This window comes from Colletotrichum fructicola, assembly GCF_000319635.2.
Source record: "Colletotrichum fructicola Nara gc5 chromosome Unknown KSG_Nara_v1_contig02, whole genome shotgun sequence".
Taxonomy (NCBI): domain Eukaryota; kingdom Fungi; phylum Ascomycota; class Sordariomycetes; order Glomerellales; family Glomerellaceae; genus Colletotrichum; species Colletotrichum fructicola.
Window position 1 is genome coordinate 2,148,127 of NW_027094052.1, and position 18,754 is coordinate 2,166,880.

At 54.4% G+C, this 18,754-nt stretch overlaps 3 protein-coding genes across 3 annotated transcripts; 1 reads left to right on the forward strand and 2 right to left on the reverse strand.

Moving 5' to 3' along the window:
• Positions 1 to 1,643: 1,643 nt before the first annotated feature.
• rpl401 (60S ribosomal protein uL4) lies at positions 1,644 to 3,039 on the forward strand (the record flags this gene model as incomplete). The annotated part of the gene is made up of 3 exons (XM_032028815.1): positions 1,644 to 1,848; positions 2,112 to 2,262; positions 2,340 to 3,039. 3 exons carry the CDS (start codon positions 1,644 to 1,646, stop codon positions 3,037 to 3,039), a joined length of 1,056 nt encoding a protein of 351 aa, XP_031891246.1.
• Positions 3,040 to 3,437: 398 nt separating this feature from the next.
• CGGC5_v003354 (Aromatic amino acid aminotransferase) lies at positions 3,438 to 5,692 on the reverse strand (the record flags this gene model as incomplete). The annotated part of the gene is made up of 4 exons (XM_032028814.1): positions 3,438 to 4,170; positions 4,225 to 4,587; positions 4,646 to 5,291; positions 5,566 to 5,692. 4 exons carry the CDS (start codon positions 5,690 to 5,692, stop codon positions 3,438 to 3,440), a joined length of 1,869 nt encoding a protein of 622 aa, XP_031891245.1.
• Positions 5,693 to 6,587: 895 nt separating this feature from the next.
• CGGC5_v003355 (Transcription-associated protein 1) lies at positions 6,588 to 18,299 on the reverse strand (the record flags this gene model as incomplete). The annotated part of the gene is made up of 3 exons (XM_032028813.1): positions 6,588 to 17,912; positions 17,966 to 18,123; positions 18,245 to 18,299. The coding sequence occupies 3 exons, from the start codon at positions 18,297 to 18,299 to the stop codon at positions 6,588 to 6,590; spliced, it is 11,538 nt and encodes a 3,845-aa protein (XP_031891244.1).
• Positions 18,300 to 18,754: the final 455 nt, after the last annotated feature.

The window sequence follows — 18,754 nt, forward strand, 5'->3', positions numbered from 1 at the left end:
GGGGTAACGGCATATCGAGATTCCAGTCCTTATAAGTCACATGGTCTCTAATACGAGTAATCGATTATAAAGCCAGCGTGCCCCCCCTTCCAGCGTTCGTATCTACGATATTCAGGCAAGCAGTCAATTTCATTCTTATGGGTCCGCCCAGTTAGGCCATGCGCCGCCTAAGTCTTCTTCCCATCATGGCTACACTTTCTCTCGTGCGAGCAGACGACTCATAAGAATCCTTGCCCTCAACTGGCAGCACCTCTCCGCGAAGGCAATGAGCCAACCCGCCAAACGCCCGCCCTGGACCCTCTCGTCATCTCCTCTCTTGGGTCGAGCCAGCGGAACAGAGTCAGGCCACGAACGCGGTACGCGATGTCACCTCACAGACACGCCGTGATCGTGGTCCACGGCATGAAAGCGATCGCCCTATTGTACAGCGCCGGCATCGTAAACGTCGGCAACGCCATTCTTTTTGCAACGCTTGTTGGCGGATCTGGAGCGTCTTGGCGTCGGGTTTGTGGATGTGGAGGTAGTTGTTAAATGAGGCATGGTGGTAGTGATTGTGGTTGCAGGCTTGGGGAGTGGGTAAACGGCAATGATCGTTGTGTTCTGTCCGATTCGTTATGTATACTACACCGATATTAAAAAAATATGCATGTACTTTACGCACATTGTCCTGGTTTTTTTGCTTTTGTGTTTATGTACTCTATAGCAATGTATCAACCGTATGCAGTGTACGCATACATCTCTGTATGGACAACCAGTGCAGTGACCTCTCTCTTAACCTCCTAAAAAGCCCCTGGGTTTGAGAATATGATCGGTACTCTGATTGAGTGAAACTTGAAAACGCGGATGAGGGCCCTTGAAAGTAAGTCTTTTATTTCTATACAGTCCGTGTGATATTTAGGGGCTGTAAGTTAAGAGGTGTATTGTTGACTCCGGCAAGATGGGCTCATAGCCTTCTGAAGGGTGGATCGTGGGATAAATCCGACGGGGGCGTCAACTTCCAAGTCAGTCCTTCAGCAATCACTCTCACCTCGCCGCTCGAGGTCCCCATAAGGTTCCCAGACTTGTTTGTCTAAGAGAAGCCTATGCACCTCAATTCAATGACGAGTGGGCTTCATCAGCCAAAGGCGTATTGGAACCTGCCCCCGCAAAGAACGGACAGGCTCAGTATTTGACACTGCGACAATGCAATTGGCAGACATCAGTCCCTCAAAATCTCATCGGTGGACAATCGATGAGGGGCCGATGTGGAGCAGTCCGTCCCGGCGAGCGACTTCCAACACTGTGACCCGCCCGCCACACGTGACCCTAATTCCCAGCCCGGGCTCAATTCGCTAACAGCGGTACGTACCTTAGGGTCTCCGCCCACCAAACGCAGCCAGAGGGAAAAAAAAATCATTCAATTTTATCGCGAACGCAGAAAGTGCCAAACTTCAACCCCGTCACTAACCCAGCAGCACTGAAGCCCACCGTTGACCCAGGTACGTGCGAATTTTTCTCGGTCCCCCTCTCGTCTCGAAAAGTTCACCCTACCAGCAAGGCGTCCCGGCAATTGGAATTTTCTTCTCCTCTTTCTCTTTCTCTTTTTCCCACTTCGCAGACAACTAATCCGTCCTTCCGTCGACAGGGTCAATCAACGATCAAAAATGGCTTCGAGACCTACCGTCACCATCATCGGCAAGGATGGCAAGTCCTCCGGCAACACCCACACTCTGCCGGCCGTCTTCCTGAGCCCTATCCGCCCCGATATCGTCCAGGAGGTTCACAAGGGCATGGCCAAGAACAAGCGCCAGCCCTACTCCGTCTCCGAGAAGGCCGGTCACCAAACCTCTGCTGAGTCTTGGGGAACTGGTTAGTGCTCCCCGACAATCCGAACGCGCGCGAGAAGAATCTGCTTGGAAGGGAGGGCGAGAGGGTCGTATTGGTGAACGACGGCGAGGGACCTCGGGCAGGAAAGTTCGTGAAGGAGCCGGAACTGCTGCTGCTGGATCAACCACCCGAGGGCTCGAGCCGAAGTTTTTTCCTCCACACCCGAGTCCCGCGACAAGAGATTGAGAGGCGCTGCTGAGAGATGATGGGAGAGGAACACCCAAGCTGACGGAAACATCAAACAGGTCGTGCTGTTGCCCGTATCCCCCGTGTCTCCGGTGGTGGTACTCACCGTGCCGGTCAGGCCGCCTTCGGTAACATGTGCCGTTCCGGTCGCATGTTCGCCCCTACCAAGACCTGGCGCAAGTGGCACGTCAAGGTCAACCAGGGCCAGAGGTAAGATTTTCTCCAGGCCCCACCGCGGGGAAAGAACAGGAAATATACGAGAACGACGATTCTAACAAGTCTTCCAGACGCTACGCTACCGTCTCCGCCATCGCCGCCTCCGGCGTTGCCCCTCTCCTCCAGGCCCGCGGTCACCAGATCTCCTCCGTCCCCGAGGTTCCCCTGGTCGTCGACTCTGCTCTCTTCGAGAACGCCGCTGTCGCCCGCACCTCCGCTGCCGTCGCTCTCCTGAAGACCGTCGGTGCCGGCGAGGACGTCGAGAAGGTCAAGGGCTCCAAGAAGCTCCGTGCCGGTAAGGGCAAGCTCCGTGGCCGCCGTTTCCGCCAGCGCCGCGGTCCCCTTGTCATCTACGACCCCGAGGTCGACGGCAAGGAGCTCGTCACCGCTTTCCGCAACATCCCCGGTGTCGAGTCCTCCCCCGTCACCGCCCTCAACCTCCTCCAGCTCGCCCCCGGTGGCCACCTCGGCCGCTTCGTCGTCTGGACCTCCGCCGCCTTCAAGGCCCTGGACACCATCTACGGCTCCACCACCACCCCCAGCGCCCTCAAGAAGGACTTCCTGCTGCCGTCCAACATCGTCAGCCAGTCCGACCTTGCCCGTATCATCAACAGCTCCGAGACCCAGTCTGCGCTCAACGAGCCCAAGGGCTACGCTCTGACCCGCCGCTCCGCGGTCCAGAAGAAGAACCCCCTGAAGAACAAGCAGGTCATGCTCCGCCTGAACCCCTACGCCTCGGTATTCGCCAAGAAGGCTGCCGAGAAGAAGTAAATTACTTCCTCGGTAGGGTGTTTTTGACGACGGTGGTGGAACGGAGGTTTCTGAAACGGACGGGGCTACATTTTAGCATGGTTTGTGCTTGAGGCGTAATGGCAACTAGGAAATGTTGACCTCAATTCATCAATGGACAAATGATTCCCTTGAAAGCAACAAAAGTTTGGTCTGGCCCTGGACCGTGACGACTCAATTCCAACACGTGATTATGACTTTTTCTTGATTTTGTACATGTCAGGGTTTTGGGAAAACGTAGTTACTGTCAGGTAGCTACAAAAAAGTTCTCTATACATTCTACCCTGTCTTTCAAGTGTGTGACATGCCTGCTATCTAGCCATGTGTTTCGGAAGCATCAATACTGAGATCATCACGTTCGTTATCACTTCAACATTCGCTTAGCACCCCATCCAAGTACCAAGATTGCCCAGCCCCTCCTCCATCGCGTCCTCTTGGGCCGTCACCAGATCCCCAATTAACTCCTCAATGTCCTCCACCTTCTTGAGCCTCCAGAACCTCTGGATGGCTTCGGCAAGCCTCTCCGAGCAGCGGTCCACATTCTCCTCCGTCTCCGCCGCAAAGCACAGCCGGAAGTACGCCCATCCCCTCTCCGCGCGGATCGCAGGCGTGGCACTGAACATCATCCCAGGGCTCACCAGCACGCGGAACGGCTTCTGCGTAGCGTAGATCATGAGCGCGGTCGACAGCTTCTCGCCGTCGATCAGCGGCAGGATCTTGCCGCCCGTGGCCATCCACAGCGGGTGCGTCTCGAAGCGCATGCGCAGCCAGATGAACATGCCGCCGCGCGGCCAGTCGAAGTCGTACAGCCGCGTCTTGCTGACGACGCCCCACTCCGCGTCCTCGACGCTGCGTGGCGTCGACTGCTTAAGCTGGACGGCGCCGTCGTCGAGGATGGAGGACATGCGGTTCATGCGGCGCTCGTAGACGCCGCGGAGGCCCTCGAGCCAGCGGACCCAGCCGTCCATCTTCCAGCCCTCGAACGTCTGCTTCTGGCGCGACGTCAGGGCTGCGAAGGCAGATCGCACGGCCGGGGGTTGCTCGCCCATGACCAGCTCTGCGACGGTCGACTGGACGAAGCCGGAGGGCTGTTGCGTCGTGACCTCGGTAATCCTATGACTCGGTTAGCGTTTGAGGTTGTGGGTATGAGACAGCGGACTGGCTTACCTCAGAAGACGCTCGATGATGGCTGGCTGGGCGGTGATCCAGCCCAACCGGCATCCGGGAGCAATGGTCTTGGAGAAGGTATCAAGACGAATGACTCTGCCATCAACATCGATGCTCAAGAATGATGGTGTCAACGAGTCCAGGAACCGGTATCCTGATGACTTGACGGGCTTGTAAGTCGACAATGCAGTGGCGGGGACAGGAAGGCCTCTGTGCCTGGCCTCATCCTCAGCAGCGGACGGGTACTGCAGGTACCAGTACGGGTCATCTTCGACAATGATGACATCGTACTTGCTGGCGATCTCGTAAATCTCCTTGCGACGCTCAACAGGGAGCACGCCACTAGTTGGGTTGTGGCCCATGCTGAGATAGAATGTTAGCAAACACCAATCCGCAACGTCGTATGCAGGGAAGAACTCACGTCACTGTGTACATGAAATGCGGCCTCCGGCCATTGGCCTCATCCCAGCCAGACAACAACTCATCCAAACCGCCAGGACCATAGGTTATCATGCCCACATTGTCCATCTCGACAGGCGCAACCTGCACGCCGCGAGGGAGTGCCTGCGTCAAAACCTGACTGTACACAAAGACTTCGCACAGCATGCCCTGTCTATCCCTAATGTCATTCTTCGCAGGATTCCATGGGTTCGTCAGGAGCTCCAAGGTCTTGGAAAAACCATCCGTAGAACCGCAGCTAAGAATGACCTCAGGACCGCCAAGGTAAGGCACATTGGGATGCAAATGCTCCCTGGTGAACTGCCTCACGAAAGACCGCAGGGGAGGATAGCCCTCGGCGGTGCCGTACTGCAGCGCCGTGGCGACGTCAATGCGCCGGAGCGGATCGAGCTCGGCATCGCTACCGGGGACGGTGACGTGCCGCGCCGCCTTGACGTCCTCTTTCGTATCCCGGCCGGATGTCTTGCCCCGGATCGGCAGTGTTGCTGCTGCGGCGCCGTTGGGTGCGCTGTAAGTGGCGTCGGGGATCGGGGATGGCTCCCATCTTTCGGGCTTCGCGGCCTGCGCCTCGAGGGTGTCGAACGGGAACAAGCTCGAATGAGGTAGACCTGGGGCGCCCGATTGGTTAGCGACTCAGGTGCCTGGGGCGTTGTGCCGGGATCGGTTGGTGAATTGAGTTTGGGAATTGGTGTTGCGCAACATGGTGGTGGAAGCACGTCACGGAAGGTGTATATTGCGGCATGTATTGCGGCATCCTTCCCGCACGACGCGCACGCGACATGGCACCGATTGACGCCATGCAACCGCCATCAGTGCCGTATCCAGATCCAATATGTGGCTTGCAGTGAAAAGAAGTGAAGACATGTAGACTGAGGAACTCACCTCCAGCTAGTTGACCAATGCCCGGAATCTGAAAGTACTTGTAGTACTCCTTCATCTTGCTCGGCTCTCTCGCCTTGGTCACATCGGAGTAATGGTGCTCCAGGTTCAGAGGCGGCTTCTTGTCCATTGTGGCGGCAGACATCTTTGACGACGGTGGGCGATAAGGCTTGAACGGCAGATCTGTCGTCGGTTGCATCGGCGGCATGGGAACGAAAGTGACCGTGTGTGCCGTCGTAGTGGTTGGGCGTTTAACGTCGTGTAACGGGTTGGCCAAGATTCTTTAGACCAAAACGACGTCCGACCCGAGATCCCAACGATATGAGAGAAGGGATCGATCTAAAGATAAGAGTGAGAGTAGGGAAAGAGGAAAAGATACCAAGTACGAAAGAATCGAGGGGCCCCAGTTGGACCCCGGGATTACAAATCGTCATCCATCTCGAGGAAGGGTGCCCCGATAAGGAAGCTCAAGCTTGGCTCCGCCGGTGGCCGTTGATAAGGGCGTTCAAAGGCGTTTGACCGGGGTGTTTTCGAGGTGACAGGGATATCGGCTGTGGTTGACCGACCACTGACTAGCGAGTTCGGACTGTCACCGACTTCCCGGTGTTGGACCTGCAACCGGACCCCAGATCGACCCCAGTTCCCCGGTTCCCGCCTCCCTAAGGCTGCGCGTGAAGGTTCAGTTCGTCCAAAACTCAAAGCACATCAACTCATCAATTCAAAGGCAAATTCAACTTCAGTTCTTCTTCAACAAATAAACAGTCTGATTAGCGGAGCAAACTTGCTCCAGTAGGGGTCTGATGATGGGCCTAACTTTTAGGCCGTACAAGTACAACAGGGAATCGTCATCTAAGCTTCATTTTCCCGAGTCCTCCCAACGCAGAATCGGATGCCTTTTCCTCCGTCCCCATCGCATCCCAGAACGCCTTGCTCAAATAATACAGAAAACAAGATCAATCAACAGTATAATCATCTTCTCCTCTCCTCTCTATTCCTCCCCGCCAGCTTTTCCACAAGCTGGTCTCTTACAAGTACGGCATCCAGAGCGCATCGCACTGGGCCAAGTTCATGGGATTGACGGCCTTAGCGACCAGATCAATCACCGTTTGGTTGGCTGGTAGGTTGCCAACCGGGCTCTGCGCCAGGCTAACTGCACGCTTCACGACTGAGTCGCTGTTGACCTGCACAGACTCGCGGAGCTGGTTCTCCGTCATCTGGACCGTTCGGTGGGAGCTTGTGAACCAGAAGATCATCTCATCGCGCACGAACAACGTGAGGGCGTGCTCCAACTCGTACTCTGGCTCCGTGAGGCAGCGCGCGATAGCCATCAGAGCGCAGCTGAAAATGCCTTCTGTCGCCAAAGGTCCCATGAGCGTCTGGAGGTTGGGCGTCAGACGGAATGGCACTGGCTCCGGGTTATGGAAGAAAGGCTTGGCGGCGCTCATGTAGGCCATGAGCTCTGAGCCCCAAATGTTACCGGATCCACGGGCGATATTGATCTTTTGCGGGTATCGGTTATGCATGTAGAGGATGTATGTCATAAAGGTGAGGGCGGCAAGCTGGTATGAGAATTGTCTCCTGAACAGCCAGAATTCGGTGAAATCGGGGAAGGCTCTCTGGAAGTATTCCAGGGCTAGGTTGTGAGGAACCCATTTCTCCTGGATGGCGTGGAACACTTCAAGACGTGCAGTTGCGCTTTGCTCAGCATGCTTCGAGTTCTTCGTGTCAAGGACGCCGCGAAGCTTCTCCATGGTGAAGAGCACGGGGTCGTCCTTGGACATGCCGTGACGCCGGCAGTGATCTTCGTAGACGCTCTGAAGAGTGATGTATGAAGTGTCCTCCTGGACGATGCGGATATGAGGCGCCAGAGGCACCATCAAGGGAAGAGTGAACTGGAGATCGCGGCGACGGGACTCCTTTCTCCTGCCCAGGGTCTGGTTCAATTGTCGGAACAGCTGCAAGATGCGCTCCTCGCGGCGGCAATGCCTTGCGGCGGGATGCTGGACAGCCCAAGAATGGACACTTCCATCGTGTCCGCGCATCTGGATGCGGCGGTACGATGCACTGATTGATCTTACCAATTCAACATTGGGTAAGAAGCGCTCGATGCGAATGAAGTCCTGGTTCTTGTCCTTGTGTTGCAAGTACTGTCCAGGTATCTCGACATCGTCAAACCTCTGGTAACGGAACTCTGACAGATGTGGCGAAAATTGCTCCAAGGAGACGCGGGTAGTTCTGCGGTCGAGCTTCTCTTCAAACTTGTTGCGCCACCGGCGAAGCTTGTGGATATACTCGTACATTGTCGGCTTGAAATCCACAAAATCTGCTTCAAATGATTTCTTGATGTGAGCAGGCAGGATCGTTTCAGCGAAGCGGGTAATGTTGGTCTCGGTCGCGGAAGGAAGCTTGACGTCCTTGGCAAAGGAAGAAGGCATTCGACTGACATATGCGAGAGCATCGTTGAGAAGGGCGACGATGAGTCGATAGGCGTCTTCGTCGGGAGGGCACTTGAAGTGCTTCTGAATCTGGTCGACCATGGTCTCCATTGACAGTGCAAGCAGAGGGAAGGCTGTCTTCAAAGCACTCATGATCTCCTCCGTAAGTTCCCAAGGCGGCTTCTTCTGACCAGCAGCCGATGCCTGGTCGCCTGTGGCCGCAGTGCCGTTGGCGTCATTGCCCTCAGTCTTGACGGCAGCATTCGCATCACCACCGCTGGCAGTTCCAGGTCTTGAGCCGGAGGCGTCAGGCTTGGCAACACCGTCTTGTTTGGGTTGTTGTGGTGATGCGCTGGGTTTGCCGTTGGTTTGTGCTGACTGAGCGCGCTGGCGGGCCTTCTCCTTAGCCTCTTGGTTCTTCTTGATAACCAGCATGTCTTCCCTGTTGGTGCGAAGCTGGAAGTAAAGCGCCTGGGGATAGGACCTGGCAATCTTGACGAGGATCTGGTGCACCCTTGGAGCTTCCTTGTGGCCGAGACCGGTAAGGAGCTGAGGAATGAAGGTGATCCAATACCAGACTGGGGTTTCGCCCTTGAAGTCGTCAAAGCCGGCGGCGATCGATCCATTGGCGTCGTCAAGACTGAGAAGCCACAGGATGCGGGCAATGAGCTTCCGCGACTTTGCGTTCTTGTAGCTTCCGGCAGCTTGCAGGTACGACGTGAGAGCTTGTCGTGCAGAGTTGATGTCTGATGGATCCTCCTTGTACTTGCGTTCGTTGAAGTAACCCCATTCGGCCCAAGCCTTGGCAGCGGTAATGTCGAAGTACAACGCCGTCCCATAGGCGGAATCAGCTTCCTCCTTTTGCTTGAGCTTCTCCAGGAACATGCCCTTCAGCGTATAAAACTCGGCCTTTTGCGGCGGGTTGAAGTAGTTGAGGTTTGTGTTGTTGATCACATCCAACCCGCTCGTGAGTTCTTCAGGGTTCTCGTAGTGACACTTGGCTTGCTCTCTCAGCTTTAGGAAAGCTTCCTGGATCTCGATGTTAGGCAGAGTGTAGATCCTGCTCAACTGCGTGATGCAAACTTCAGGCAGACTATGCTTGCGAGCAACATGCGCGAACCGATTGATGATCCAAGCCGTCTCATGGTAACCACGGTACGCGAAAGACGCACCACTAGCATTCTGACCACCCCCTTGAGGCAGCAACTGCAGATAGGTCTGGTTGATGAGGCCAAATATGTGTTGACGCCAAGTGACGAGATCCTGCCAAGCAGTAATATCGTCCCAGACGTTAGGCAGACGGTCACGCCAAGCACCGAGCAGCAGCTTGAGTTCTCCTGATTTGACGTCGAGATTAGACTGGTTGGTGCTAGCAAGGCTGTTGCAGATGACGCTGGCGTCGTGCAACTCGACTAGCTGCTGGAAGTTCTGGAGAAGCGGGATGTGAGCCTTCGTGAGTTGCTTCGGAAGCTGGTGCCACTTCCGAATAGAGAGCTGAATGGCCTCATCGCAAGACTTGGCAAATTCCTGAGGTGTCTCCTGCTTGTTGTAGTACTTCAAAAGCGACATGAAGGCCTGGAAGAAAGCCCGACGAGGAGTAGGTGCGTCCATGACACCCTTGATCAGGTTGTCCAAGGCCTCTCTATGTTCTTGGGTCTGCCACATCTCCGTGTTGTTTCTCCAGGCGCATTCCAAAAGCAAGTCCTGGAAGTTTTCGTGCTTGGCAAAGTCCTGGAGGATCTCCCATTGTTGCAGCTTCTGAGCACACAGCACCCAGTGGTCTTCCCAGAGAACGTACTCTCCCTGGGAAAATGGGATAACACCGGTGCGCGCCTTGATTTGAGCGGCCTCATACATCTTCTGAGCCTTATCCCACATTCCGTTTTGTTCATAAGACAAGGCCGCATTTGTCTCGACGAACTGGCAACGTCTGCGCCACGTGCCATAGAACAGATCGTCTTCCTGCAATGAAGCGTACAACTCCACGAGGGCATCCAGGTTACTTTCTCTGACAACCGCCGACTCAACTTCTGGCTTGATCGCAGCGTTCTCGAGTTGAACAAGGGCAGTGTACCAGGCATCATACGTCTTCGCCTCATACTTCAGAACGTGCGGTGGGATCTTGCAGTCGGGCCATGCCTTGGCAGCACCTTCGAGGAGAGATTGAACGACATTGGGCCGCTTGTCGATCTGGCGGCTGTGGTAGTCTTTGGTGAGGAGGGCAACCATGCCACGCTCAAGATCTGTGCGCTCTTCCTTCATCGTCGCAGACCAGTAGATAGGGAACAGAGAAATCCACAGCTGATGAGCCAGCGTGTTGTCGACGTGTTGGAGCTGGGTCAAGGGCTCAATAAGATCGCGAACCTTGACATCCCCAAGCTCGATCATAAAGCGTCGGTGAGAGGCCATCAGCGCGTCAAACTTGTCATCCGACATGTTGGCAGGCTCTCTAGTATCCTTGGCATGAATCGAGAACAGCTGGGTGATGGAAAGGGTCTTGAAGTCTTCGTGATGAAGCTGGATGCTGTTGTTCAATTCCACAGCACCGAGGAGAAGATGCGATGCTTGAGCCAACCAGTAGCTTTCGCCCAAAGTGTCCCAATTTTGAGATGTGAGCACATAGGCGAGTCGGGCACTGGCCGTTTTGGAGAGACTCTTGTCGAAGATCGTCATGAACCGGTTCCGCATCTCAACGTCTTGAGCACGGGTGCCGATAAGGAAGGCATGTTCCATGCGCACCGTCAACTCTGTCCTCGTAATCTTCGGGTCCTCGTAAATGCGAATGACCAGCTCTAAGAATTTTGTGAGCATTGTAGGGTCTTGTCGATGTTCGAAAGAGAGCATTTTATGCAGCACCGCAGTCTTTTCCTTGAGAGTAGGCCAAGTGCCTTCAGAGCGGAAAACCCAGCCTTCTACCATGTTAAGAATTTCTTCGCAAAGGGGAATGTGCATAGACTTCTCGACAAGTGTGGCCAAAACACTTAGGAAGGGGCGTCTGTTGTCACCCAGGACTTCCATCCGCAGAGCAACGACTTGAATAGCCTTGAGCATGAGGCTTGTGGAAACTTCAAGGTCGTAGCTTGACATCTCTCCAGTGGGCGCGTTGGGATCTTGCGCTCGAGGGGGCTGGCCAGGCTGGTGATTGGCAACGGCAGTGTAGTGCTGAACATGCTCACGCGCAAGCTTGCTCTGCAGAGCCTTCATTAGAACAGGGATGTGTTGGTCGATGACTGTAGGCTTTCGGTTGCCCAGAGACCACAGAATATTGACTCCGGATCCATAGTGGCCAGCAGCCATTGCCTCGCCGGCGATGGTCGAAAGAGACTGTATAATCTCAGAGTTCTGAGATTCGGATTCGCCCTCGGCATCAGCGTCTTCCATTGGAACATCCTCTGGTACCGCATCGAGGACTCGCTTGATCGTCGACTTGATATCGCGGTCGTCGTCGTATTTCTTGTCTGCGAGATGCAAGCAATCCTGGAGCTCAGGATTTTCGCTCTTGAGAGCCTTGTCCAAAACCTTCTGAACGTGGGTCATGTTTCGCGCGATCCAGTCGTCCGACTTGAAGTTGAGAATGATGCGAACAACTTGGAGAGTGTTAATGATATTCGTGATGAACTTCTCGTCGAACTTCTCCTTGTCGGCAGGGTCTGCTGAAAGAATGTTCTGCGTCTTTTCGCTGGCCAAAACGACATCGGTGACATTGGGGAAGAGATCAACATCCAAATCTCCCCAGTACTGAGGTTGAAGGAGGTTGTAGAATAGAGACATGGCCTTCTTGCACAGTTCGGTGGAAGCAGGCGGCATAGCCGGGCCGTTCGTGGCGACGGAGTCTCGCGTCCGCGTGGAGGGAAGCTGGTAACGCTCATTGAGTTGGGCGATGAACTCAACGAGGTACTTGACCATTCTCTGCCGACCAATCACTGGAATGACGTATTCCGCCCTCTCAGGAGCCTGCCTAGCGGCTGGAGGCGAGGACATGGGCTGGTCGCTGTCCAGCTTCCGCTTCTTGGACTGTGGTGATTCGGAAATTGAGCGTGTCACGGCGTCGCCTTTGCCCTCAACGCGTCTTTGTTCCCAGAGCCAGATCAACCACATCATGTTAAGTGCGAGCTTCTTCGACTCGTTGGATGGGTTGGGAGGGGCAGCAACCTTTCTCAGAGATTGGATGATGAGCATAGCGTACTTATCCCTAGACTCGTAGAACAGGTCGGGGTGCTTGACAAGGAAGTGGAAGATGCTTGTCATTTGCTGTACGTTCTGACCTTCGTCCGCGAGAATCTTTCGTGGCGCCAACGCCCAGCCGGCGTTGCGGTCATTGGGCTGAGTTCCAAGGCGTTTCGGTAAGACCGGTGCAATCAACTCGAGAGCTTGCGTGACAAGGGCTCTACCCTCATTTTGGTTGGTTCGCAACAGGGATAGGTACACCTGAGTGACGATCTTAACTGGTGTCTCATACAAGGCAATGAAGTATCCTATGACGACATAAGCAGCATGTTTGTTGATAACATCGTCAAGGCGGATGAAAGTCCAGCAACTCTTAATGATATCCTTTCTCGCCTCCTGGAAGATGTGGGAGTGGTACTTCACCAGCATAGCCGACAGCTGGAGAACCTCAAACTTAGTGTGGTCGATGCCAGGCTGTGCGACATCGTCGTAGTCATGCTGGCTTGTGTCCTGATGCGTTTTCCAGATCTTAGCGGTGATCGCATCGATGATGGCCTTGTCCATGAACCGGCCCTTGGTTTGAGGAGGCTGATTCCAGTGTCGCTGGACATCCATGGCAACAATTGGATTGACAATGTTGTGCAGGAGGAAGCATTTCATCTTCTGGGAAACGTTCTTGGCGGGATAGGATTCCAGACACCTGAGTACCGTGGCCTTCCAGAACTCCACCGAGTCGCTGCTGATGATGTTTTTGTAAATGTAGGTTATCAGAGGCTGCGAGGTGCGGAAGTCGTCTGTCGTCACAGAGTCCACCAGGCTGAAGAGAGGCTCGAGATCTCGCGGGTTGCGCTCCAGCGACTTGATGAAGATGGACATCAGCTGCTCTGAAGCTTGGCATGCAGGAAGTCTGAGGTTGGGCGACAGAGTGTGTGCTCGCATTTGCTTCTCTAGTTCCTTGCCAACACCCTTCAGCCAGTTGAGGTGCTCCTTCTTCTCCAACCAAGCGTCTGACCCAGTTGACAGAGTCAATGAGTAGAGGACTTGGATGGCGTTTACAACGGCAACAAACTTTGTGTCCTTGTTCTGTTGGATGGTGCTGTTGCAGAAGTCGATCAGGGCCTGTACGTTGCCAGCCACTGTCTCTCGCAGAGGAGCACTCTCTGGATGTCGGATGACCTGAGAGAGGAATCGTCCGTACTTAAGATCCTCAAGTTTGGGCAGAAGATAAGTCCAGACCTCATTAGGATAGCGGTTGATGAACTTGTAAAGAGGCGCGCGGAATGGGCTCTCGTGGGTGCGACGAAGCTTCTCCTCAAGCTCCAGAGACAGATCGATCAGTCTTTGCTTGAACCCTTCTGCTTGTGGGGGCAGGAGGTGGAAGATATTGAAGACTGCTGCAACGATCTTCATCTGCTGGTTCTGCTCAAAGAACGTGAAGGCGAGTGGCTGAAGCACCTCTGGGGCGGCGAGAACCTTGACATGGTCGAGTAGACGGGCACCAATCTCCACCTTGAAGTACGTAGTAAGTAGCTTCAAGAGACGACCGAGGTTGTCGAGCCCGTGTGTAGTCAGCTTCTTGGCATCTTGCAGACTGGCCAGCACCGGTCGAAGACCTCCCTGAAGCAGGTCCTTGGGCAATTTTTGGTGTGCTTCCAGTGTGTTCTTGAGGGCGCTATTTGCTGCATCGATCGTAGCCTTGGAGTCCGAATAGAGACACTTGAAAAAGACCGACACAACCTTTGAACGAGTCGGGTGGCTGCCTTGTTTAAGCGGAGCAAATTCCTCGAAACTAGTCGCCGTGCTGAGAATATTGATGCAGGCGACCCGAAGGTTCACAATGTACTCATGTGTTCTGAACTCCCCAGGCTTGTTGGCCAAAGACTCGTCACTGGCGTCAGCCAGAGCCAGTGACTCCATGAGTAGTCTGTTCAAGTTGTCGTCAAACGTTACCCACTCCTTTCTCAAGGTCATGTGGTATGTCATGGCGTCGATGTAGCCGATCTGGATGGGGAACGGCAAGGCACGGAGAGGCTTGGAGTAGATGGGTTGGAGGAAACGCTCCTTGTAAGGCTCAATCACCTCCCATACGGCACAGCCGGCTGCCTTGGCGATCAGCTCCAGGGATCGCTTGGCAGTCTCACGAACGTGGCGATTCATGTGCGACAACTCGGTATTGAATTGCATGCAGATCTGGGCGAGACGAGATCTTTGGGGCGCTTGACCTTGAGCCGAGGGTTGCGGGGGCAGGGCATCTTCCTTCTTGATGTTCTTCGTAATCCTGTGAAGCAGCGTCTCCAATGTGGCTTGCGCAGATCTCCTCGTCTTCTCCGGAAGATCCTGGGGCATATCCTTGATGACGTACATGAGCGCTCTGATGAACTCAGTTTGTTTGCTCAAGATCCATTGGTCGCCAAGGTCCAGCTCAGTCAAAAGGAAGTTGATGCCGAGAGAACCGCCCGTCTTGGTGAACCACTCCTCTTCGTAGCAGCCATGGCAGAAAGTGGAGCTCAGATGGCTGAAGAATGCTAGCCGTGCCACGTTTTGATCGGATCCGAAGATTGTGGCGGCGGAGTCGTAAACCTCACGAATCGCGCGTTGCGCAGCCTCCCGCACATCGGGATGGTCTGAAGCCAAAGATTCCACAATGGCGTCAGAGAACACACGAGTGTCAATGAAGAGCGGGCCCTCTCCGGCCTTCGGGTTGAATGGACTCAGGATTCGCTTCATCTCAATTAGAGTGCGTCCAACCTCAATGATGGTAAAGTGTCTGCAGATGTTCATGAGGAAAGCATTGGCCTCTTCCTTGAACTCTGGCAAGGACTCGGCGAACATGATGGCCTTGAGCAAACGCCGGAGCAAATTATCCTGCTCGTCCTTCTTGGGTATCGATCTGTCCCGGTCAGATGTCTCGAAGGCGGCGAAGTCGAAGTCAATCTTCTTGTGAAGCAAGTCCTGTGCCTGGAGACGCACCAGTCTTGGCAGATCGTCGGGCAGATTCTCGAAGCCGATTCTCATCTTGAGCTGAGACTTGATGAAATGAAATGACTGCTTCTTGTAGTAGGCGTCATATTGGCGAGACTGGCTGCCCTTGCCTTTTGGCTGTTCCATCAACTTCCTAATCGCAAAATCCACACCAGTTTCAGCAGGGAACGCTCTGTCCTTCTTGGAACCAACGAGGCGGATGTCAAAGCTGGTAGGGTCGTCGGCGAAATTCTTGTACGAGAGGGGTTGTGCATCGGTCATGAACTTGCGGTTGCGGCCTCCTAGTTTGCCCAAGATGCGCATAGTCGTGTGAGCGTGGAAATGGCTGTAGGGATGCGGCTTAAGATGATCAAACAGGGCTGTCATCAACTCATCAATGACTGGCGCCATGATCGGGTCGAGATAGTCTGCAGTGAGGTTGTCGACGCAGAGCTCTAGTGTCCGCAGCCCTTGACCAACGAGATCGGTTCCAGCTCGTAGCGCGACGACAAGTGGTCGCATCAAGAAGCTGAGATGTGGCAACAGGTTACTCAGCCTCGCAGGCACGGTCAAACACAGTTCAACGTAGAGATCCCGTTCGGCAGGCTTTCTTGCTGCCATGAGCAGATTGTTGAGGACGTCCAGGAGCATCTCGAGAAGCGGCAGGATCTGCTTATAGAGGTGCTCGAACTTCCCACCACCTATGCTTCTGAACAGTGACCTCAACAGGAGGAAGTAGTTCATTGGCTCCTCCGCTTTGGTCGAAAGCTCGATGGACTTGGTGACAATATCCACAACGTGGGGAAGAAGGACTTGCTCGTTCTGGTTGGCAAACAACGTGACGGCCATGAAAGCCAGCTTGAACAGCCTCAAAAGAATCGACGACTTCTTCACGTCCGCTGAACCGACTTGGTCGATCCGTTCCATCAGGAAGCGCAGCAGCATACCGCAAAAGCTAGGTGAAGTAGCTTCGCTGGCGAGGAAGAACTGGGGGATGTGGAGCAGACCGGTGTGTTCGAAGATCATGTCGTACAGGTGAGGAATCTCTTGCTGGAAGACCTCGTGGAACGTGGCGGGGTCTATGCAATGGAAGACGGTTGCAAAGGTCTCAAGAAGTTCCTTTTCTTCCTTGCTGCTAGAAACCATGTAAAAGTTGGCCATATACTCGACTGGTGACATGTACTGAGACTCGGTGGCGGGCTTCTCAATTTCGTAGTAGCGAAAGACATATGCTCCCTCCCTGAACAGCTTCACAATGACATTGACTTCTTCGGCAGTGAAACCGTAAGCGACGTCCTGCCAGTGTGCTGGAGCGTTCGTCAGGTCAACGTTGGTGTTGACGTTGCAGGTCCTCAACTGGTAGAAGGTGTTCTTCAAACCATTCATCAGGTTCTTGAAGAGGAACTTGTTGTCAACAACAGGATCTGCCCCTCGATCCCTAGGGTTTGAAGTCTTGATGGGCATGGCAGTGAAGATATCTGTCTCATCCCAATCCGGAGGGTGGTCCTTTTCCGCGAGGTAGCTGTCCTGGGTTCCGTCAGCGGCCTGCTGGGCGTAGAGTTTCGAGAGCTTCACTGCATTGGGGTATTGTCGATTCATGGCCACGAACTTGTCACCGATGGCGTTCAGGATCATGATGAGGTAGTGCCGTGCGTCGACCTTGTTGGGCATCTTTGCGATGCACTCCGCCATGTTGAGTAAAAGCTTGGCGCTCATAGTCTGAAAGCTTGTTCCCGGGAAGTTGTCTTGCAGGTTTTTGGTGTATACCTCGACCGTTTTACGAATTTGTTCCGGTGTGAGGCTGTCGCGGACATGATGGATCAGGTCTGCAAGCATGCTGTAGGCCAGTGGCCGCATCGTCTCGTACACTGTCAGGCCATCGCCAATGAGAGTCTTCTCGTCGAGGAGTTCATCAATCTTAGGGAGAAAGATTTTTCTAAAGTTGAAGTTGATGATATGCCTGATAGCAACAAGCAACTCCTTGCGCGCACCTGATTTCTCACGAGGGCAATCCTGGAGAAGCCGTACCACAATCTCGGGGAGGGTCGGGAGGAAGTCGGTAAGCTGCTGCGAGTACTGGCGCAAGAGGTAGGCCAAAAAGCTCATAGTCTTAACTTGGGCGGTGATGAACTCTCCAAAGGCGGCTCTGTTCTTAATGAGAGGACTGACTCCTGTGAAGATCTGACCCCTGGCCTTGGCGTCGGCATGAGCTTGCTTCTGAGCGCTTGCCTGAAGGCACAAGAACCCCTTGATGAGCGGAACGAAGGCCTTAACGTTCGTAGCGACGGTCGTGCGGTATACTTGGAAGACAGAAACCACTATGATTGGGCATTCTGACAGGACCTTGAAAGATTGCATGCCTTTCAGCAGCATCCGGTTCTGTTGTTGGGGATCCGGACCAAGATCTGTGACAGACGCGACGGGCGAGCCCGGTCGAGGAGATTGGAAATTCGTTTGAGAGCTTCCTGGGGTCGACGGGGCTCCAGAGCTTGATGCCGTGGCGAGAGAGGTGTTGTCCAACTGCTCGCGGACGACCTTCTCCATCTGCTCAAAGAGCTCCTGGATCAGGTTGAGGAACGCCTGGACCTTGCCCTGCAAGACCTTGTGCTGATGGCGCATGACATCAGATATGATCTTAACACACAACGTCGCATTTTCCTCATTGTCCGTCCGGACCAATTGCATCAACAGGTCGACGACTTCTTCGGCGTAGGGTTCGAAGGCCTCGGGGGGTGTCGGCGTCGTCGGCAGTCGGTGGAGGATCTCGAGGATACAGTTCCGGAGTTTCTTCCATCAAGGTCAGCAGGGTACGTACCACCTTGTGCAACACAGCAGCTTACCTGCTCCGGGGAGCTGCTCTGGAAGATGCATGGTCCTCTGAGGGTATTGATGAAGATAGGGACGAGCTTCTTCAGGAATGGTGCGTAGATGGGACCGTTAATGTAGTGGTCGATACTGTCGCGTAAGGTAGTCGCCGCTTCTACCTTGACTCTTGCATCTATCGACGTCACATGTCAGACATTTCACCATCAGAAGCGATGCGCCTTGCAGCGGGGTCGTGCATCGTGAGATCGCATCGTGGGGGAGAGGGAGGGTGCAAAGGTCGCGGCGGAGCGTACCTGTCTCGGGAGTGCTGAGTCGCTTGACAATATCATCAATGGTGGTGCCAGACATGGCGGCGTCAATGGCCCCTTCGGGACACGTGATTCGTTCCCATGCGTGGGAAAAAAAGATGTCGTGGATCGGTCGTGTCGCGGCGAGGCTGAGGTAGATGAAGATGCGCGCGCCGGGGCTGGAGGGGTATCTAGTCGGGTTTGTAGATGAAGGAGGAAGAAAAAATCAAAAGTCGCTGTGGAAGAAGAAGACAGTGAATTACTCAGAGTTCGACGTTGCCTGCAGCTGCCTCTTAGGTGCGCCTCGTTGTTGGGAGGCGGACAAAATGGTTCCCAGTCACCAACAGGTCGCGCGGCTTGTCTAATTGGATTTTACGCTCCAGGCTCGACCGAACTTCGAAATTTCCCAAAGCCGTCGCGAAGCTGGGGGCAGCAGCCGCCAAATCATTTGGCGCTAGGCGCTGTAAGAACATTGATCCGGCAAGAGGTATCCACCCGGAGTGCAGCCGGCCCGCG